Source organism: Leuresthes tenuis, unplaced genomic scaffold (genome assembly GCF_036924035.1).
Source record: "Leuresthes tenuis unplaced genomic scaffold, fLeuTen1.0.hap1 SCAF_22, whole genome shotgun sequence".
Classification (NCBI taxonomy): Eukaryota; Metazoa; Chordata; class Actinopteri; order Atheriniformes; family Atherinopsidae; genus Leuresthes; species Leuresthes tenuis.
Window position 1 is genome coordinate 17,771,999 of NW_027325376.1, and position 22,313 is coordinate 17,794,311.

General features: G+C 42.3%; 2 protein-coding genes across 2 annotated transcripts in view; both read left to right on the top strand.

Moving 5' to 3' along the window:
* The window catches only part of col4a6 (collagen, type IV, alpha 6), a 135,324-nt gene extending 126,125 nt beyond the window's left edge, over positions 1–9,199 (top strand). Inside the window, exons 41-48 of the mRNA XM_072376961.1 lie at positions 3,225–3,386; positions 3,490–3,588; positions 3,771–3,923; positions 4,320–4,436; positions 5,115–5,306; positions 5,495–5,666; positions 5,745–5,859; positions 6,245–9,199. Of these exons, the coding sequence (XP_072233062.1) occupies positions 3,225–3,386; positions 3,490–3,588; positions 3,771–3,923; positions 4,320–4,436; positions 5,115–5,306; positions 5,495–5,666; positions 5,745–5,859; positions 6,245–6,505 (1,271 nt within the window). The 3' untranslated portion in view covers positions 6,506–9,199. The remainder of the gene's footprint in view (positions 1–3,224; positions 3,387–3,489; positions 3,589–3,770; positions 3,924–4,319; positions 4,437–5,114; positions 5,307–5,494; positions 5,667–5,744; positions 5,860–6,244) is intronic.
* A 504-nt stretch (positions 9,200–9,703) lies between these two features.
* ankrd46b (ankyrin repeat domain 46b) lies at positions 9,704–18,275 on the top strand. Its single transcript, XM_072376622.1, has 4 exons — positions 9,704–9,793; positions 12,627–12,969; positions 14,923–15,081; positions 17,296–18,275. Exons 2-4 carry the CDS (start codon positions 12,659–12,661, stop codon positions 17,510–17,512), a joined length of 687 nt encoding a protein of 228 aa, XP_072232723.1. The 5' UTR covers positions 9,704–9,793; positions 12,627–12,658; the 3' UTR covers positions 17,513–18,275.
* The last annotated feature ends 4,038 nt before the right edge of the window (positions 18,276–22,313 follow it).

Genomic DNA, 22,313 nt, shown 5'->3' on the forward strand with positions numbered 1-22,313 from the left:
TTATTCTCTGATAAATTATTCCAGCAGCTCGACAGTCCGGGCTCTTCTTTCTAGTCTTTTGTGTTTCATGAGGTGCCAGATGTTTAGATCGGTGAAAGATCTGGACCACAGGCAAGCCAGACCTACTACAAAGCCGTGCTGTTGTAATAGATAAAGTTTCAATTCAATTCAATTCAATTTTATTTATATAGCGCCAGATTACAACAATTGTCATCTCAAGGCACTTAAGTAATATAGTCCAATTCAAGCCAATTGGAATTCAATTCCTTGTAATCATAATCCAATTAATTCATATAGAGCCAATTCAAAAAATAATATCCTAGCTAAGAAAACCAACAGATTGCACCGAAACTTGTCTTCAGTCCAATCTCCCGTCCTGAGCGTGCCTGTGGCGACTGTGGAAAGGAACGACTCCCTTTTAATAGGAAGAAACCTCTGGCAGAACCAGACTCAGGAAGGGTGGCCATCCGCCTCGACCAGCTGGGGTTTGAGAAGACAGAAAAGAGGGAAAAGAGGGGGGAAAAACACCATAACGCCATTCAAAGGATACCTGTTGGAACAGGGAAACACAAGTTAATAACCACAATAATGTCACATAAAAAATGTACATAAAATGTACATAAAATCAATTGAGAAATTAAACAGGGGGAAAAAGAGAGCAAAGTGAGGAAAGGTGTGACAGATGAGGTCCCCCAGCAGTCTAACCCTATAGCAGCTTAACTATGGGATGTTTCAGGATTACCTTAGCCATCCCTAACTATAAGCTTTATCAAAAAGGAAAGTTTTAAGCCTAATCTTAAAAGTGGAAAGGGTGTCTGCTTCCCAGACATTTACTGGCAGCTTATTCCACAAGAGAGGGACCTGATAACTGAAGGCTCTACCTCCCATTCTACTTTTAGAAACTCTGGGAACAACAAGTAAACCTGCAGTTTGGGAGCGAAGTGCTCTGTTAGGAAAATACCTTACAATGAGATCTTTAAGATATGATGGAGCTCGGTCATTAAGAGCTTTATATGTGAGGAGAAGAATCTTAAATTCTAATCTGAATTTAACAGGGAGCCAATGAAGAGAAGCTAAAACTGGAGAAACATGATCTCTCCTGTTAGTTCTCATCAGAACTCTGGCTGCAGCATTTTGGATCAGCTGGAGGCTTTTCAGAGAATATGTGGGACAGCCCAATAATAAGGAATTACAGTAGTCCAATCTTGAAGTAACAAATGCATGAACTAGTTTCTCTGCATCACCCTGAGACAGGATGTTCCTGATTTTAGCAGTATTACGAAGGTGAAAGAAGGCAGTCCTAGAAACCAGTTTTATATGTGCGTCAAATGATAAATGCTGGTCAAAAATAACTCCAAGTTTCCTCACTGTAGAACTAGAAGCCAAGGAAATACCATCTAGAGTAACTATATAACTAGACAATTTCTCCCTGAAGCGCTCAGGTCCAAAGAGAACAACTTCAGTTTTGTCTGAATTTAAAAGCAGACAGTTCTGAGTCATCCAGGTCTTTATGTCTTTAAGACAGGCTTGTAGTCTGACCAACCTATTGGTTTCATCTGGTTTCATAGATAAGTACAGCTGAGTATCATCAGCATAACAATGGAAATTTATGCCATGCTGTCTAATAATGTTACCTAATGGAAGCATGTACAAAGTAAAAAGAATTGGCCCAAGCACAGAACCCAGAGGAACTCCATGACTTACTCCAATGTGTGAGGAAGATTCTTCATTTACAAGAACAAACTGGAATCTATCAGATAAATATGACTTAAACCAGCCTAATGCAGTTCCTTTAATCCCAATAACATGTTCAAGTCTCTGTAACAGAATGCTGTGATCGATCGTATCAAATGCAGCACTGAGATCCAACAGGACAAGCACAGAAACAAGTCCGCTATCAGAGGCTAAGAGGAGATCATTGGTAACTTTCACCAGTGCTATGATGCACTCTGAATCCTGACTGAAACTCTTCAAACAAATTATTTCTATGTAAATGATCACAAAGTTGAACTGCAACTATTTTTTCAAGAACTTTAGACAAAAAAGGGAGATTGGATATAGGTCGATAATTAGCCAACACTTCTGAATCAAGAGTAGTTTTTTTAAGTAAAGGTTTAATTACAGCAACCTTAAAAGTCTGAGGTACATATCCTATCAACAAAGACCAATTGATCAAATCCAATATGGAAGTGTCAATTAAGGGGAAAACCTCCTTGAACAGTCTGGTTGGGATTGGGTCTAACATACCAAGTTGATGGTTTAGAAGAGACTGTTGCGGTTGTTAGCTCAGAAAGATCAACTGGGCAGAAGCTGTCTAAATACAAATCAGGTTCGAAAGATACTTCTAAAGCTGCTCTACTTGATGATACATCAGTGATGATAGTGGGAAGGATTCCATTAATCTTCTCTCTGATAGAAACAATTTTATTGATGAAGAATCTCATGAAATCATCACTGCTGAGAGTTAAAGGAATACATGGCTCAACAGAGCTCGGACTCTTTGTCAGCCTGGCAACAGTGCTGAAAAGAAACCTGGGATTATTCTTATTCTCTTCTATCAATAATGAATAATAAGCAGTTCTAGCTTTACGAAGTGCTTTCTTATATGTTATTAAACTATCTTTCCACACTAATTGTCCTCTTTAGTCCAGAGGATGCAGCAACCATGAATTCCCAAAATAATTCAATATTTTTAGTTTATCTGACCAGAGAACAGTTTTCCACCTTGCCTTCGTCCTTTTAAAATGAGGGTCATGTTCACATTTGGCTTCTTCTCTGCATGACAGAGCTTTAACCTGCATTCGTGGATGGCACGGTGAGCTGTGTTCACAGATAATGGGTTCTGGAAGTGTTCCCGAGACTGTGCAATAATTTCCATGACAGAATCGTGCCTGTTTTTAATTTAGGGCTGAGGATCACAGGCGTCTGACATTGATCTTCAGCCATGTCCCCTGCGTACAGAGATGTTTTCAGATTCTCTCAATCTTTTTCTGTATTGTCATGTGAATTAAAATCCATCCATCCATCCATTTTCTATACCGTCAAATCCGTCGGGCGGGTGAATTAAAATCTTTTTGGATATTTGCAAATCATTGTATTATGTTTTTAATTACATTTGACACTGTGTCCCAACCTTTTTGGAATCGCGGTTGTATATTTCCTCATCTTTTAGTTTTTTTCTCCCCTCCCCCCTTCACTTTATAACATTCTCTTTGCTCCTCCAGGTTTACAAGGACCTCCAGGTCCTGACGGGCCACCTGGTCCAGGTACAGCCCAGGGAGACCGTGGTGACCCTGGACTCCCTGGTTTCCCAGGATCCCCCGGTGAAAAGGGAGAGCCAGGATTTCCCGCAAGCCCTGGTCCTACCGGCAGCCCTGGTTTCAAAGGTTGGGTGGAGCCCAACAATTTAGACATGAGCCAAAGATATAGTGTGTGTGTTTTTACCCAAAAGTACAATACAAACTAATAGATTGCTTTTCTGCTTCTCAGGAATTCAAGGTGACACTGGTTTCAGTGGATCGCCTGGTCCTAAGGGTTTTGTTGGTGACCCCGGTTACTCTGGGAACCCAGGACAACCAGGAACAGCAGGTAGGGCTTTAGGAAGTGTATTGTGATGGCTGAGGATGTGAATATTAATGTCTCCCTGTCATATTTCACTCACTCACCATGATTGTCCCTTTTTTTGCCACTATCAAATGTGTTGTGCATTTTCCCTCCAATGCTGATCTGTCCTTTGTCTTTCTCACTTTCTCCGTACCCCTCCTGTTCAGGGAAACAAGGGACAAAGGGTCTACCCGGAGTCTTAATACCAGGTCCTCCTGTAAACTATACAGAATTAGGTGGAAATGTCGGTCCTACCGGTGAAACGGGAGATCCTGGTTTCCCTGGGGAGCCCGGTCGGCCTGGCTTGCCTGGACCGCCAGGTGTGTAATTCCACCAGTTACTTTCTCTTCCATACGTCTAAATCACATCACTGTGGCTTCCGCTAATGAGATCTTTGTGATCTTTGTAAGAATATTAATGCTGCTCTCAGATATGTCCATTAGATAGAAGAAGGATTCACTTACCTCACTGAAAAGTACTTAAATATCCTCAATGAAGCTGTGCATTTCTGCTTTTACACAGTTTAGATAGATCAAATATAACTTCCTGATTCTTGAATTTTTAGGGTGCTGCTTGGCAGATTTTGCTGCATTTGGCCATAGTCTTACTGAGTACTGATAAAAAGTCTGTACACACTTAATCATTTCTTATGAATGACAAGGTAATAAAGGGAAATGCAAATAAGTAGCTGCGTGCACCTTATTCTCCTGCTTCAGGTCCAAAAGGTCGTTCAGGTATACCGGGTAAACTTGGCGGGACTGGATTTCCCGGTACTCCTGGGATTGTTGGCGATCCTGGACCCCCTGGTTTCCTTGGACCGAATGGAGACCAAGGTCAGTCTTCTTTCTGTTTTGTCACTTTTCTTTTGGCCACTGAATGAAATTAAATGTCTTCCATAAAATTTGGTGGAAAACTTGACAAAAACTGAATAATTATACCCTCATCGTTACATTCAGGCGTTAAAAAGACCCAGAAACAACAAAGGATTTAGAATAATATTGTCCATCAGGGACAAATTCATTCGTAGTGTGACGAGAACTGAGCCAGTGTGCGGACGAGTTAGCTGTGTCTCAGCACTCCAGCCTGTGGTTTCCTACACCGGTGCACAGTGGAGATATACAGTAGTACAGTGCACAGTTTTGGAGCATAGCCACTTCCCCGTGTTCTGTAAAACCACCTCTGCTCTGAACTGTTTATTTTTCTTCTGGATTTCTGCACTTATGTTTTGGAAAATAAATTAAGTTAATTCATCACTTTTCAAACTCAGACTTCCAGAAAATGTAAGGCATCTACTTTAAATGTATAAGAATACCTGCAAGTCTTGTGGTCTTTTAACAGTGCAGCAGAGAATACTACATAATACCTCAAAAACACTTGACAATGAATCTATGGAGGACATTGCGACCCATAGATTTCCTCACGATAACACCAGGATTCTAACGTTAACGTAAAAGAACGAAAACACTGCTACCTCATTTGTTTACGTTTCTTCTCATTTTCTCCTCCTTCAGGTTCTCCTGGTGCAGTCGGCCGTCCCGGTATTCCCGGCGGTGTGGGGCGCAGTGTCAGCATTGGCTACACTCTTGTGAAGCACAGCCAGAACTCCCAGGTTCCCATGTGTCCGCAGGGCATGGACAAACTCTGGGATGGATACAGCCTACTGTATGTTGAGGGACAGGAGAAGGCACACAACCAAGACCTTGGTATGGAAAAATGCATTTTCTGCTATTTTTGAGAAAATAGCACGGGATGAATTAAAGTTTTAATGGCCAAAATCATCTCCTGACATTAGAAAATCACATGAAAAGAGACAGCTTTTGGTTGATACTTCGAATGTGATATCCATAGTATTCTACCTGTTAGAAAACGTAACCACACCGTGTCGCTACAGGTCAGCCGGGCTCGTGCCTCCCCAGATTCAGCACCATCCCCTTCCTCTACTGTTCCCCCAACGAAGTCTGCTACTACGCCAGCCGCAACGACAAATCCTACTGGCTCTCTACAACTGCACCAATCCCCATGATGCCTGTGGCTGAGGAGCAGATACGACCTTATATCAGCCGGTACTGAAAGTCAAACCACACCCATGAGCAAGTGCATGCATGTATGTGACCGCTAACCTTGTTGTATGAACAATACAGGTGTTCAGTTTGTGAGGCTCCATCTCAGGCTGTGGCTGTCCACAGTCAAGACCTGAGCATCCCCACCTGTCCCCCCGGCTGGAGGAGTCTGTGGATAGGATACTCTTTCTTAATGGTATGTTTTATACGACTGCTTCTTACAAACAATTATCAAGATTGTGGTTGTCGGTATCAAAATTAATGTTTAAGTAGCATTTGTTTGCTGGTGCAGCTGATGGTGCATGTGGTTTGAACAACTTTTTACACAGTTTTATACACAGAGAAACCTCCACCCCCCCCCACCCCTTGTACTTCAAGCTGACACCCACCACCAACTAGCATACCCCATTACACCAACTGACACCAACTAGCTCTGGAGCAAGGCTCATTTTAGTTTTATGCAGAAATCGTAGCCAACTGTTCTACACTGGAGTCCCCCATTTAAAGCCAAAAGTAAATGTGAGTCATCTTGTGTTTCAGCTGATAATGTACTGATGACAATTCTCTCCTCTCCTCCACAGCACACGGCAGCCGGCGCCGAGGGCGGTGGCCAGTCCTTGGTGTCTCCGGGCTCCTGCTTGGAGGATTTCCGTGCGACTCCATTCATCGAGTGCAACGGGGCCAAGGGCACCTGCCACTACTTCGCCAATAAGTACAGCTTCTGGCTGACCACCGTCGATCTCAGACAGGAGTTTGCCTTTTCGCCAGTTCAGGAAACCCTGAAAGGAGGCCTGGAGCGCTCCAGAGTCAGCCGCTGCCAGGTCTGCAGCAAGCTCTTGTAGTAGGCGGAGGTGCAGGGTGGAAGAGTGGAGGGAAACATCAGGAGGTTGATACGCTTCAAGGAAAAAAAGAAAGGTGTTGATGATGGAGAACAAGAACATGTGTTTGACTGAAAATGAGCCCCTCTCCTGCTTCACTGATGGTTTCAGAATTGAGCCGAGCAACGGCAGCCTCGTTTTTAATCCCCCGTAGGAACCAACGGCGTACTAAAGGAAGAAGCTGGAGGGAAGAATCAGAAGGAGAACGGTTCCGGTGTTATTGCTCTTCTCTATTTTATCACTGACAATGGTGCTATTGTTAATGTTTGTGTTTATTGTATTTTGTTTTCTCGTTACGGCTTTTTGGCGAGAATCCTTCTCGGCTACCTCGGAGAGTGCCACCATTTTGGAAAGCACTGCACCGCTCACGCACACACACACAGTGCCAGACATCTGCTTGACTCAGTTCAGACAGCAAAGTTATGTTGTGGGTGGAATTTAAAGTCTAAACATTCTTCCCTGAACTGGTTGAACTGAGGTCAACATTAATGATCCTGGTTCAAGCTCACAATCTTCATGTGACATGGCCCCCTTTTCCTTGGGTTTTATGTTACACTTTATGTTATGCTAAAAGATGTCACTGTTAAGAGGCTTTTATATACATAGTGGTGGTTCTGCAAGAATTTGAGAATTTGGTTCACATTAAATTTGCTGGGTATGGAACTCAATTAGCAAGAAAGTGCAGCATGTGCCCCAATATCAGTCAGACTTTATTTGTAGAGCACTTTTTGTACGAACATGACATAGCAAAAAGTGGTGTACAAGAGAAAAACAATGCTTTTTATCACCCAAAAGACGATAAAATGACACATACACCCCAGTCTCATCATACCCTCCAACTGCCCCCCACCTCCAACCCCAAGGACTACATACAAGAGACTGAGCAACTGAGGAAATGCTGTGACAGCAGACTTGCATTAAAGGCAAACCTAATAATCACAAATCAGAGTTAAAGAGAGATTAAGTGAGACAAATGAACAAATTAAAACAAATATTAACAAAAAAACTATTGTTAAAGCAAATATTACAGGTCAGCTGAAAATTATAGGAAGCAGCAGCTCCGGAGGACAATGCTCCGGAGGAATACCTGCTACATTCACGCATGCCCTCACTCTGTCATTTTCAAGAGTTGCTACTACTCAGAATCTGGAAAAGACTAAACTATATGAGGACGTCCATGTAGACATCTGTGCTTTCACATACAGGCACTGCGGAACGTGTCTGGAAAGTTTCAGGGCATGAGCTTTCTTCCAGACATACGGACAAACAAAACTGCAGCTCACCTCCGCCTCATCTCTTAGTGGAATGTGGAATGTCAAAAACAGACAAGAAAATTAGGTTTCGTGTCAGACTAAATTAGGTTTTTTTACAAGCTCTTTTTCCATAGAAATCCGTCAGCAAACCTCGATGAAGCTTGGGATCTGCTTTCCAGCATTTGTTGGAGGAAACTTTGTGAAATACTCAATCAACTACCAATATAATCGACCCATAAAAGTGCAAAACTACGAGTTCACGTTGCATTTTTTCACGTTTCCAATGCCTGTGATTTTGACAATAGTACGACACTTCCCTAATGATTAACATGAAATGCAGCATTGGAGATCAGTTCTTACTAAACTCAAAAAAACGCAAAAAAAGAAACGCAAACGCGCTCTTCCTCCAAACGCCTTAAACAGAATCCCTGCGACAGTTGTAGATAAGAGCAAATTACTGACACTGCACTGATGTGAACTCAAACGAGTTCAAGCAACAAGCAAGTCAAGGAGAAGGGCCATTCTTTTCCATCTCCACTCGCACAGGCTTTCATCATGTTGTGACCAAACTAGTATTTTTAAATCGCTCTTTTGAAAACCTTCGTTCACTCCTCAATCCGCAACAGGAAGCAGAGCACATACACTCTTTGAGATTATAATTATTGCTGTACATAGAACTTAACTGAATTTCCCAGAAATACATTTTAGAGCAGAGGTTCATTACGCTGTTGGCTCCTCAAAATAATGTATTCTGTGTCTTTATGCTGTCCTTGACTAAGGAAGAAACGTAATTGCAAACATAAATAAAGACATATTCAGAACTGATCAGTTCTGACATTAAGATTACGGTTTGAAACTGAGCGAAACTGTCTCCTGTATCTTGGGACAGAAAGCTACTGCATGACTTGTAACCACTATGACCTTCGTGTCTAGCACGTCTCTCTGCTGGTAGCCCTGACATTTTACTTTTTCTGTTTAAATTTTATTCTTTTCCTTTCTAGTTCTGGTCTGTATTTGTCATTTTTGTAATCTAGATTGTAATTATTTTGACTTAAATCATGATACTATCCTCTGGTTTTATTTACTGAGGGAACGGGGAGATGATAATGTGTACATTCAATTTTATGAGAGAAAATAAAGTCGTCTTTAGGATGTTTTATATGGAGAACATATTCACCGCTGACGGTTGAACAGACTTAGTTTTTATTTGCCTGCTTGGACTTAACCCCGTCTTTCAGAACCAAATGTCATATCGACCAACATCCTGTAAGTGTGAAAGAAAGGAAAAACAGTTCTCCTCAAAGAGGATTCATCACGAAAGATTGTAATAACGTGTCTGTTACAGTACTGTGTATTTTTTTGTGCTCACACACTTTGGAATAAAGGTTCAAAACTGACTAAGAAACGCACGGCTGTTATTTGTTGCAGGTTTAGCGTGAGGTGATGTGGTGGGTAGCATGAAAAGTATGAAAGAGCAAGGAATAGTCTTCATTTCTTTCGATATGTCAAAGATATTCAACATTTTGTCTAAATTCTTGAAAATTGCTTAAACGTTTTGAGACCTAAAGTCATACTTTGCTTAAAGTTTAAAAAATATACTTGAATAAACTTACTTAAATACATTAGCCCTTTATGTTATCTTTATTTAGCCTCCTAGTGTCCATATTTGGCCCAGATAGCTCTGTAATATCTGATCATTGAAACGTTGTGTGTTTAAAGGCAAACTTTTAGATTGTACATACATGTCCAGTTAGTTATTATACAATACTACACGCTCGTTAAACTTGGGGGATTTGAAGTGGAATATATTATGAACGTAGTTTAGCAAATGAATGGTACAGTAACACACGGTCATACTCCACATAGATACTCCACACCGGTAGATGGAGACAAAAGCTTAAATGCTAACACAACAACAGCAGCAGCAGCAGCGCTAGCAGCGTCAGCTCGAAGAAAAGCGAAGTGTATTTTTCTCTGGTATTTGGGAACATCTTAACAGGTTTGTAGCGCAACTGTACAAGACTTAACAGAGAGTCCAAATAGGCTACTTTCTGGCGAGTGCGTCTCGAAGTCATGTGACGCCGCGTTCATTATTTTAGCTCAGCACGAAGCGTTAGCTTACAAGCTAACTAGCTCAGGTAGCTTCAAAACTGTTAGCAGCTGGCTGAAAGATGTGAAATATGATGGCGATAACGTGAAACGGTGATTAGAGGTTGTTGACATGTTCAGCGCTGGGGGGCAATACACGAGCTAAGCAGTGAAGAGACAGTAACCGCGTAGGGCCGTTAGTTGTACATTTAGCATGTTCCTCTGCACCCAGAATAACTAAACAACGCCACTAAACCTATTACCAGTGTTTTTATGTGGAAATATGGCATATTATCACATTAAACACCCTGCAAACAATGTTTGTAGGGTCGGAAGCACATTTTAACGTTCTAAAACAAAAGACTGTTTACTGAAATATAAATAAATAAACAAAAACTTGAATTTGTAAAGATAAGGGTTGAATAACTTAAACCGTGCACGATCGCAAAGTGCACAGATTGGTCTAAGCGCTGAACTGAAATGTTCAAGTAATGGTGTAAATTCAACCGAGTTATGCTTTTAAGATGCAAAAACTGAAGTGCAGTAAAGTCAGGCTGAGGAGGCCCAGTTCCTTCATCAGCTTGAAGGCACAGACAGTGATGTGTATCCTTCTTTTTTAGTGCTGTTAGATTGGACAGCACATCCCAATACCCCCCCCCCCCTTTCTCTCTCTCTTCTTTTTTTTTCTTTTGTGGTCAAGGCAGTTCCTATTCACCTGATGAGCAAACGGGTTCTGTGAGGAGTTACTCTTATTGTCATCCCTCTGTAATGTTTGGGACAAAGTTTTCTTCTTTGAGTTCCCCCTCTGCGCCTTTTGCGTAAAATTCTAAATCAAACAATTTGGATCTAAAAGCTTAAAGTGCACGTTCCAGACTTGAATTTAAAGTCATTGTCAGTTCCTCCGTGTAGAAATTACAACACTTTTTTTTCTCCCTGATTACGGTGCACCACAGCATGTAGGACGAAGTAATGCTTGGTTCAGTTGAAGCAGCCATGTTTGGTCCTTTGTTATACATCCCATACACACAATGACCGCTTGAAGTCAGCGGTTGATGACATCACCAGGTGCTGAGTATCTTCTCTGCAGCCACCTTCAGCTCCTGATTGTTCCGGGAGCTTGTCCCTTTAAGTTTCTTCCTCAGCCTATAGAAGGCGCACTGAGTTGGCTTTAAATCATGTGACTGGCACGGCCATTCAAGAATTTTCTTTTTTTTAGCTCTGAAAAACTCTGGTGTTGTATTAGCAGTATGTTTGGGGTCATTATCTTGCTTTTCTTTGCTGGAACTTCAGCAGATCAGATGTTTCTGTCCACCTCAGAATTCATTGTGCAGCTGCCATCAGCATAACATTATGGGGAGATTAGATCACAAATGTTTCACGGCGCTCACAGTCAGTTGTTCCTTTTTCCTTTTTATTTCTTTCAAGCCTGTGATGTTGCACTTTCAGAAGGTGTGAAAAGTAACACCACCTGCGGGCCTCGCCTGATATGAATTGTGAAACTGAAGTTGAGGCTGTTAACAAATTACTATCCATGTCTGACAGTTTTCAAACTGCAGCATCTTATATCCTTATTGAGTGACCTGAAGCCTCAGTCTCAGGCTGCTTGTATGCCTGGCAGGGATGTTGCTGATCTGGGCCGCCTGCTGTTTTTATCAGTGACAGATTAACTCGGCTGAAAATGAGGCGCCGCCGTGTCCTCTGATTAGGGCAAAACTTTCTAAGTGGCTGTTCACTGCCAAAGGGTGATGAAAGCAGATTATTGTAGCTAGAGGCTGGAGGTGCGGGCATGTTTACTTTTCGTAAAGCTATGAAAGCACCGGCTGCTGGAGCAGGTTAGATTCAAGATAGATAAAAGACACAACCACAACACTAATTCCACTAAAGCTGGGATGCTGTGATAACTGTAAATGAATTGAGTTTGCAAAAATCTCTCAAACCTATATTTGCTTCCATAACATAACAAAATGTTTAAAGTTGGACGTTTAACTCGTTCACAAACAATATTAGCTCATCTTGAATTAGATGATGGAAGAAGTCTTTTCAAGTTTTACATGGAAGAACATTGTTCTGAGATTTCTCCACAGTTTGGACACACAGTTGTTTTTATTTTGCAGGTTGCTTAACCTTTGCCCATCTTTACTCTTTAAGGTGCTCCTTTTCTCTCCTGTCATGTTTTTGATTGAGTTGCATCATGTTCCTGCAGCTGTTTCTGTTTAATATCCACTTACTCTGTCTTCCTCTTTTCTCCCAAACCTTTCTGAGACAAGTTGCTGCCACAAGAGTCAAGACAAGCTAATATTCTCCATCTCCAGATGCGTGGGGGCACACAAACTCCTCGCAGAAAGACCTCTGCCGAGATGTGTTTTGGTCTCAAATGAGCTGATTCTTATCCTCTAAGAATGTGAAAGGGAATTACAGTTTCCCTTTTGTGTGTTCCCTCACTCTGAGATGGGACTGTGTCTCTGTGTCTCTGCTCCAGCTGCTACAGGGCAGACAGCGACAACATTTGTGTTTGTAGGCTGTGGTTTTGGTTCAGCTGAGGTGGATCGGAGTGGTTTAAGGAGAAGGAGTTTCCCACTGAAGGAATGCTTTATCCTCTAAAGTGACACCAGGTAACTGCTGTGTTCTCTGGACCCGATCTGAGGCACCTTCTCCCCTGCAGCTGAGCCAATCGTGCCCGCTCTCTGAAGTGCGTTTTGCAGTTATGGCTCGTGTTGGTGATATTTAACTTGTCTCCTCTGCAGGTACGCTGGAATTTTCTGATACCCACTCGGACATGTCCTATGTCTTCATCAACGACTCGTCGCAGACCAGCGTGCCTCTGCTGCAGTCCTGCATAGACGGAGACCTGCCCTTCGCCAAGAGGCTCCTGGAGACAGGATGTGACCCCAACATCCGGGATAACCGCGGACGCACCGGCCTCCACCTGGCTGCCGCCCGCGGGAACGTGGACATATGCCGTCTATTACACAAGTTTGGGGCCGATCTGTTGGCGACGGATTATCAAGGAAATACAGCGCTGCATCTGTGCGGTCATGTGGATACTATACAGTTTCTTGTGTCAAACGGGTTGAAGATTGATATCTGGTAAGAATGTGTTCAAGCTATCACAATTTTGCCCTCTGGCTCTAACTGTGCTTTAACTTGGCGCTGCCTTTTTCCGTCCTGGTCCGAGCTGAGTGCCAGTCCTCTTTGCTATTCTGCATTTTTTCCACTCTGCCTGTACAATTCTGACTCAAAAAGGTGTGGTCATGAGAAAGAAATTTGGGTTTGGAATGCTAATGGCTAAACTTGTAGGATCGCGTGTGTGTGTGTGTGTGTGAATAAAGCTGCTTGGCTCTGCTGCCACCAGGATGCAGAGTCACTGACGTGGGAATGTTCTCAGAAGGAGGCATTAACAGGATTTTTATTTAAACTAAATAATTCAGACAGTGCTTCTCTACTGTAAGTTGGCTATTTTCTATTTTCAAATGTCTAAGCAACACCGCAGGAAACGCAGGAAACAGACAACAGCACCGCAGGAAACAGACAACTGAAGTCAGGGAGGTAAAGAATGTCGGGTGTGGTGCAAAAGACGGAGGTCATGTGATTGATGCAGAAAGCAGAAACGATACCTGTCCACAGTCACTGTCTGCACTCTCTGTGGAGAATCTCCATAAAAACACTCCTTTCAGGATGACGGCCCACATCTGCCATGCTGTCCTGAGCTGCACCTCTGTGTCACAGCCAGTTCTGCTTGTGCTTAGTGGGACAATTCACAATTTATTTTCCCTCATTTCAAAATCAGATTATATACCAACACAAAGCCATCCACGGCATAGGAATTTTCATCTGTCCGATTGTCCAATTTCCATCTGGTATCACTGTTTAAAAGAGAAAAATGGACATTATGAACTAGTTGTGTAGCCACAACTCGAGCTACACATACAACTTTATCATTTTGGGACTGATGTGTGCTGATAGTGTCGATGTTTTGTAGCTGGCTTCTTCATCCCCTTTTAAAAATGTCCTTCCTTACTTTCTGTGGATATGATTGTTGACTCTCGTCTCATCCTTAAAGGATGACTCATTTCAGATGGGCAGTGATCATTAGCAGCTTGTCTTTTGCCTGAAAGCAAATCCTCTTCATTTTTCTGTCAGTACTGTTGCAGTTTAAAGCAGAATTGTTTAAGCCTTCAGACAAATTCAGCAACACTGCAGAAATATACAGAGAGACTTTCCTTCTCTTTTTTTCCACTGTGAAAGGTTAAAAAAATATGTAGCGAACATAAACCACAAACACAACTTTGGTGGTTTATGTTCTCTTTGGCTCAATCACCTCAGATGGTTTAGTTATTTTTCCCAGTAAAAAATGAACGATGCACTCGTGTTCCTCACAGTGGGGCACCAACCACCCACAGTGCAGTTGTTGTATCTGTGGGCGTTACACCTCACATTTCCCGAGGGCCTGTTTTCACTTCAGTTGCATCAGCTACATATATATGTGTGTGTTTTTGTGCTGGTCTTTGGCACCTAATTTGGACCTTTTCTATTTACATGACAGCAGTGAAAAACAAATCATTGCGCTGGTCCGACCAGAAGGAAAGACTTCTTCCAACCGGAATCCTACAAAAATGAGCCTCTGAAAACCGGACTAACACACCTAAATGGGGCTGTTCGGACGTGGGTCCCTCGTGCGATTTTTGTAATAAACCGTTCCGACATAACCACGCATCTATAACACCAGATTTCCCATAAGCCTGCTCTGATTTGCATATGTTTCCGTTTCTTTAGTCAGACGGTGACACAAGGTCAGAAACTGACTAAAAATTGACTTTAAAATGGCGCAGTGAGACTACGTGTGAGCACACGGTGTTGGAACCACAGCGTCATGTGACAAAATCAGCATTCGAGTGACTTAAAGGCGGCGTCTGTCTGTGATGATGTCCCGCAGAGCTCAGGCAGTCCATAATGAACGGTCCTGATCACACGAGCTGCCGTGTGTGTGTTAGATATTTCTCTCTGTTTCCTTTGACATCCCTCTGTTTTTCCACATCACAGTAACCACAATGGGTCGACTCCGCTCGTGCTGGCGAAGAGACGCGGCGTCAACAAGGACGCCATTCGTCTTCTGGAGGGCCTGGAGGAGCAGGAAGTGAAGGGCTTCAACAGAGGGGCCCACTCTAAGCTGGAGACCATGCAGATGGCCGACAGTGAGAGGTAAGCAGGGAATGAGATGAAAGCACAGCTGAGCTTTATTTTTCTACACATTTTTATCATTTTACATAAAGACGCTTTTTATTGTTGTTTTTTCCAGACGTAGAAAGTCAGGGGACGTGGAAGGGATTAAAAACAAGTTGATTCGGCTTTTGATACAATAAAAGCACCAAGTCGTGTACTAGTTATTATCTTCTTTCGAAGGGTTTTTCTCCACCGCAGCTGCAGACGGTTTCCATTAGAACCAAGAGTGTAGCTTCAGTCTGAGGCTGTCTTCCTCACTGACTCCCTTCACACAGAGTGGAGGCAGCCCACACATTCTGCTGACCAACCATTCTGTCACGATCGGTGGTGAGGTAGGACCTAGATGCAGCTCTTTCGTTCACAAAAAGGTTTATTCCAAAATAGGGAGCAAAAGGCAAGAACAAAAGGCGCGGCCGAGCCGGATTCAAAAATACTTAATGTTAACAAAAACCAAGGCTGTGAAAGAAATAAGACAAGACTATGATTAACTATGATAACAAGATTATGAAAAAAAAACAGGACTATGGATACTATGAGGCATGAAAACCAGACTTATCTTTGTGCAAGGCATGGAGGGATAGTGAGGATTCTGCAGTGGCTGAAAGTAAACCAGGAAGCTAAATACTGTCTAGAGAGTGATCAGTGACATGAGGTGCAGCTGTGAACAATTAACCAGGTGAACTGAACGTGACGGGGGGAAAAACATGATTAAACATAACATGATTAAACAAACTGTGACATAACATAAACTAATAGGGCAGACTGTGACAAAGTCAGAGGGTGGAAGCTGCTGCCTGCTTTTTCTTTCCTCTGACTTTGAACGTGATGCTTCGGCTGCTTCTCACTGTTCTTTAGTTGAATTTTGCCATTCCGGAGCTTAGACCACCGATTCAAACAGATTGAATCTCCTCCGCCTCTCTTGAGTTTTCCATTTAGCGAAGCTGCACTTCTCTGCCGTTGCTTTTGTTGCCAGGTTTCTTTGTTGAGGTGGCGAGATCCACTCGTGGCTAACAACGGGAGCGGAGATCAGGCGAGAATCATCCTTCAGCACAGCTTTAAAAGTCTTCTAAGAATTTTTAGGGTCCAGGTTTAGTTCAAAGCATCTGGCCCCTGTTGTTATTAGCAACAAGAGTGAAGAAGGCGCACATCCTTGGTCGTGTTGGTAAATGGTTCCATTTTAATTTGACACTGTTTTTGAGCCCAATACACACACAGGTTCTTCTTAATCAGGGGGTCACAAACTGCGGCATAATTGTAAGTAGGCTGCGGTTTTGTCATGTGTGTGTGACTCATTCTTTCTGAGAGCAATTTGCCTTTTATTTCCTGACGCCTACATGGACACAACAACCTCAGTCAAACCTCAGACCACAGAGAAACGCAGCCTGGAAGACGAACAGAGCAAAGTGCAGTCAGGGATTTAACGCATTACCTGGCAAGAGACGTGATGCATGAGCAGAGGAATTTATTCTCACTCTGAGGTACAAACTGTCTTTGTGAAAGCTCTGAGGTAACAGGCGTAAGATTTTCGAAGTAGAAGCTGTTTATTTTTTAAAAAAAACATTGAAAAATATCACCTTCTTATCCAAAAGAGTTCAAGTCACTCGCTTCTGAAATGTCTCTCTTTGGGCACCACTTTGTGTGCATTTTCCAACAAAAGCAAACATTATCTAACCATTCATCATATCCCAGTGCTGATCTCAATAACCTCAGTGGGACTTTTTACCCCAAATCAAGCAGCCCTGCCCTGGGCACATGAGTCCTGTGGTGCACCACAGGGTTGGTTTAGGCAGTTTGTACTTTTTTTTTACTTTCCTTCTCATGTTCACCATGTTTACTTTTATAATTGTGTTATTTAGCCTGATCCGTCTGCTGTAGGGTCACACGCTTCTACCCTCATACAGGTGACTGCATCCAGTTCTTTCAGTGTACGGACAGTGATGTGAACAGTTTTATCTTCTCTAATAGAATCAGAGAATCAGGGGTCAGGAAAAACAGGCCCTGCTCTTTTTTTTTTTGTCATTTTACAAGGTGTTTCAGGCATTTTAACGTCACGGTCATCCCAGCAGTGTTAAGCAGAATGTTAGTTCTCAGGGGCGGTGGATTAAAAACGAAACAAGCAGCCTGGTCACTTCATCGTGTGGTTTAAAGCTTTATCTATGAAGCGCCCTCTCAGTGTCTCCTCTTCTGTCTCAGTGCGATGGAGAGCCACTCCTTACTCAACCCCAACCTGCAGAGCAGCGAGGGCGTCCTGTCCAGCTTCCGGACCACGTGGCAGGAGTTTGTGGAGGACCTGGGCTTCTGGAGGGTCCTGCTGCTGTTGGTGGTCATCGCCCTCCTGTCCCTCGGCATCGCCTACTACGTCAGCGGGGTCCTGCCTTTCTCCAACAGCCAGCTGGAGCTGGTGCACTGAGGGAGGCCTGGAGATGGAGGCGGCCAATAAGAAGCGCGGAGGAAGGAGGATGTAAAGTTAACACGTGAAGTTGTGCTTTCTGCTTAGTTTGTACCAAACAAGAACCTACATTTTGTTTGCTGCCCTCATCTCAACATCATGCGATACTTTAAAGTAAAAAGAAGGGATTTGGAGCCAGACACGTTCTCCAGTAAGAATGATTGGATGTTGGTCTCCTTTCTGTCTCTTTTTTTTTTTAAATGAGTTGCTTTTGAAAGCGGTGGCTCATAGAAAGCATGATGCTCTTATTTCCTCCAATGCATCGAGACTTTGTCTCACACCTTTTTATTTCCATCATGCCGTATGTTCTGTTACAAGCTGGATGTTGCCAATGTTTGTCTCCTTTTATTTTCATGGTGTTCTCCTCGGTTATTTATCAGTTATCTTGTATATTAATTGTCCTGCATACTGAATGTTTGTCAGAGCCTTGCACCTGCTGCCTGTAGCTGTCAGTTAATCACCCTGTAATTCCACCTCTTAACCTTGTAACAGCTGGCAGCTGATCTGCTGATGTTGTGCAGGATCGTGGCATCGTTTTCACGCACAGAGTAGAGGAAGCAGCGGCTTTGCTGCATTACACCAGCAGAGTTGTTGTCAACATCATATATAGGCACAGTGTGTTTAACTGGTAGGATTATAACTACTTATGTTGTACATTCTTTGTATCTTGATGTCCTTTTATTGAATCATTTCTTTCGATTTTTTTCCATGTAAATGAAACATTTTGAAGTAAATCCTCATTAAATGTTGATCATAAATAAAACTCACGGGAGTCGCTTCTTTTTCCGAACTCAGAGTTATTCATGAATACGTTTATTTAACAACAATGACTTTATGTCAATGTAAAGGAAGCTCTCGGCAGCAGTAAAGGAGGGGCAGCAGTGGAAGCGATAGGCAGGTTGAAACACCTTGTAAAATGACAACAACAAAAAGAGCAGGGCCTTTCTTTCCTGACCCCTGATTCTCTGACATCTTGGTGGTTTACATACATGTGTATGGCTACATATTTTTTTAACCTTTCACAGTGGAATAAAAGAGAAGGAAAGTCTCTCTGTATATTTCTGCAGTGTTGCTGAATTTGTCTGAAGGCTTAAACAATTCTGCTTTAAACTGCAACAGTACTGACAGAAAAATGAAGAGGATTTGCTTTCAGGCAAAAGACAAGCTGCTAATGATCACTGCCCATGTGAAATGAGTCATCCTTTAAGGACGAGACGAGAGTCAACAATCATATCCACAGAAAGTAAGGAAGGACATTTTTAAAAGGGGATGAAGAAGCCAGCTACAAAACATCGACACTATCAGCACACATCAGTCCCGTTTATATGGGCCCTACTAAACCTACCAGTAGGCTCAGGAGGCTGTTATCAACCATTTCTATCAGTGGGTCATTATCTATAAATTTGACTTATCGCATTTCTAGATCACTGTTATCAAAATCAAAATGATAAAATGATAAAGTTGTATGTGTAGCTCGAGTTTGTCCCAAAGATTACAGAAGGATGACAATAAGAGTAACTCCTCACAGAACCTGTTTGCTCATCAGGTGAATAGGAACTGCCTTGAAAACAAAATTTAAAGAAAAGGAACTGCCTTGACAACAAAAAAAAAAAGGAAAAAAAGAAGAGGGGGGGGGGGGTATTACACCGGATATGCTGTCCAATCACTAAATAGCACTAAATAAGAAGGATACACATCACTGTCTGTGTGCCTGTGCCATCGGGACATTATGAACTACAGGCACTCGTAATTGCTTCTTATTTCTCAACACACACATTCCTACCAAACTTTTACTTCAAAACAAACACACCGAGACCATTTTAGTCGTAATGATGTGTTTTATTGCCAAGCAAGAAAAAACTCATTGAAACAGAATGGAATGAAGCCCTGAAATGGAAAATGACGTAACATGATGCACACTAAAAACAGTTGGGTTAAAAAATAATCCAATTTTGACCCAACTACGGTGTTGAATAAGGACAAACCCAATTTTTTGGGGTTATTTTAACCCAACAGGTTGGGTTAATACTTTTCGACACAACGTTTGGGTTAAATTTTCAACCCAAAAGTGGGGTTACACTAACTACAACGCTGGGTGACCTTTGACCCAATTTATTGGTTTAAAAAAATTAACCCAGTAGTTGGGTTAAAAATATCTATATAATATATTGAATATGGCTGGGTTAGGGTTGCTACTTATCAGAATTATATACATTATTATTCCACTAAAATACTTCCCCCCCTAAAAATTTTTTATAAAAGACAAAAATTTTAATTTTTACAATGTATTTATTTACACACAATTCGACAGTAACTGAAACTACAGCCTGCAACTCAGCAACGCTGTAATGAAAAATGTCACTGGCGTCGACTCCGGTCCCTTTATCCGATATCCAGTTTAATGTAAAAAAAACTCCCAGGCCTTTGGATAATTAATGTCAAAGACATAGAATGCATATAATTGATTTTTTTTCTTTTCCAAGTCAAAGCTTAGATCGAAAAGGTTATCATATGTAAAACATTGTTTTATGCTAAAATTAGAGTAGGATCAAAACTTTATGTAATAATGGGAGTCAAAGGTACAAAAAATGGAGGGAAAGGGAATCCAGACTAACTTTCTTATCTACACAGTGTATTATAGCCCAATTATTAGATCCAAGGTTGGAATTTTAAAATTTGATACAAAACTCATGACCCTGGAAAGTTGTCTCACTATCATTAAAACGGGCAAAATGATTGATTTTTTTAAATTGAAAAGTATATAAAATATACCGAGGGGTGCATAAGGGTTAAAGTGTAACAGAGTGTCCGTTTGACATGAGAGGTTGTGTGCGTTGAGGATCATTCTCTGACTCCCTTGTCTCTTCAGTGCTTCTTTGCTCATTCACGCTGCTGCTATCATGAACTTCTTCCCTCCTTGGGTCGCTGTTTTTCACCTCCAGTAACTCGCCGCCACCTCCCTGTTCACGCTTTTGGCCGCGCGCTCCACATCTGCAGCTCTTCAGCTTCCGGCTAAAAAAAATGCCAGCACCGATTAACAGGAACACACAAGCCAGCAGGGAGAACGTGGTCTCTGTCCACTGAGGGCACGTCGGCGGCTATGAGAGAAAACAACAACCCAGAAATGAGACATGTTCAACAAATGAATGGAGTCATTTGCTCCAGTTAACTCTGACGGCAAATCAGAACTTCTATGCGTAGGCCAACAGAACACAGCGACACTGCAGCTGCTTCACGTTATTCCAGATGTGCCCCTGCTGGGTTGAAGCACTACTGAGATTAAAATGTTGTGTATTCTGAATGAATGATAAATAAAAATAGCAGTATTTAGCATTGCAGAATACTTCCTAATAGTGCAGTTTCTTAGAGGGACATTATGTTATGCAAAGGGAAATTACATGTTTATTTGTAGTGTGGCGGGACCAGTATGGTGATAAATGTGGATTAGTGAGATCAGTTATCAGGTAACTGTAAAGCAAAGCTATTGCCACCATCTCAAACTGGATTTACACTTTAAGCACGCAAATTCACCACAGAGGAGGCTCGAGACAAACTCATCGAAGTAACAGGTTTATTCCACAACATAAAAATAAAAAAGGGTCATTATTAAAGACCGAGCTGCTACTCACACATATACAAAGAAAGAGGGACGCAGTTTTCTCTGGCTCAACTCCCAGAGTTGAGAGACAGGCAGGGCAGTAATCTAAAAAGAAAAAAAGCACAACATGCACAAAAAGAAGAGAAAGTATACCATACACCAACAGAAGACCACCACCCTGGAAATCCACCACCACCAGGAGCTGGCCGTGCCCTGTGCCAATTACAAAAGAAAGTGAAAAGATCAAAAGTAATAAATAAACGTTCAATTACTTGAACGTACAAAATAATCAACAATAGTAAAACATCAATTAAATCATCATTCCCGTCCGGTCACCTCCTTAACCACCGAACCACAAATCCACCCGAACAGATGGGACCAGGGAGGTAAAACATACAGGACCGGTGTTGTGACGAGACCTGTTCAATTCCCGGTGGGCCGGTCTGATGTTGTGTGTTCAGTTCACGCTGGCTGTCCATGGGCCGCTTCCGCCTCCACTGGCAGCTCCCTTTTTCTTTTTCTTTTTTTGCAGACGCACCCTGACGTAACACTGCAGTGCACTCTGTCAGCGGTGTTTTAAAAAATGGAAAGTAGAAAGAGCAAAGGTGGCGCGGAGAAGGCTACAATTAACAAGAGGAAAGCTCTGGAAACACACGCAGCTTTTTCACTAAAACGAGCTCGCGGTTTGTAACGTCAGGACAATGAATTAATATAATGAACAATGTGGTGTGGACCTGCTCTTTATGAAAAGTGCCCTGAGATAGAAGAGTCAGCACTAATGATGAATCTAATCTGAATTGTTTAGAAGGCTTTGTAAGATTTGTGCTGAGCATTATGACCATTTTTAAAATGTGATTTAGTGTCAGAAGCAGAGCCAGGAGCCAGGAGCCAGGAGCCAGGAGCCAGGAGCCAGGAGCCAGGAGCCAGGAGCGATGAGGGGACTGCTTCTGTCAGTATGGAAGGAACAGATGAGCTGTTGTAACAGTGAGAAAGTGTTACGCCCCTGTAAAAGGGGAAATAGGAAATACGACACGGACACACTGTAGCTGCAGTCAAGTCCAATGTTGCAATGAATTTACGATGAACAGCATAATAACATGTTTACACAATACTACTGTGGCAGTAGGCCCTGATTGCACTCTGCCAATGCCTGGCTGTTATTGG

Coding starts and splice junctions, on each gene's coding strand:
- ankrd46b (XM_072376622.1), top strand. CDS start 12,659: ATGTCCTATGTCTTCATCAACGACTCGTCGCAGACCAGCGTGCCTCTG. Junction 12,970..14,922: donor GGGTTGAAGATTGATATCTG/GTAAGAATGTGT, acceptor TCCACATCACAG/TAACCACAATGGGTCGACTC. Junction 15,082..17,295: donor CAGATGGCCGACAGTGAGAG/GTAAGCAGGGAA, acceptor CTTCTGTCTCAG/TGCGATGGAGAGCCACTCCT.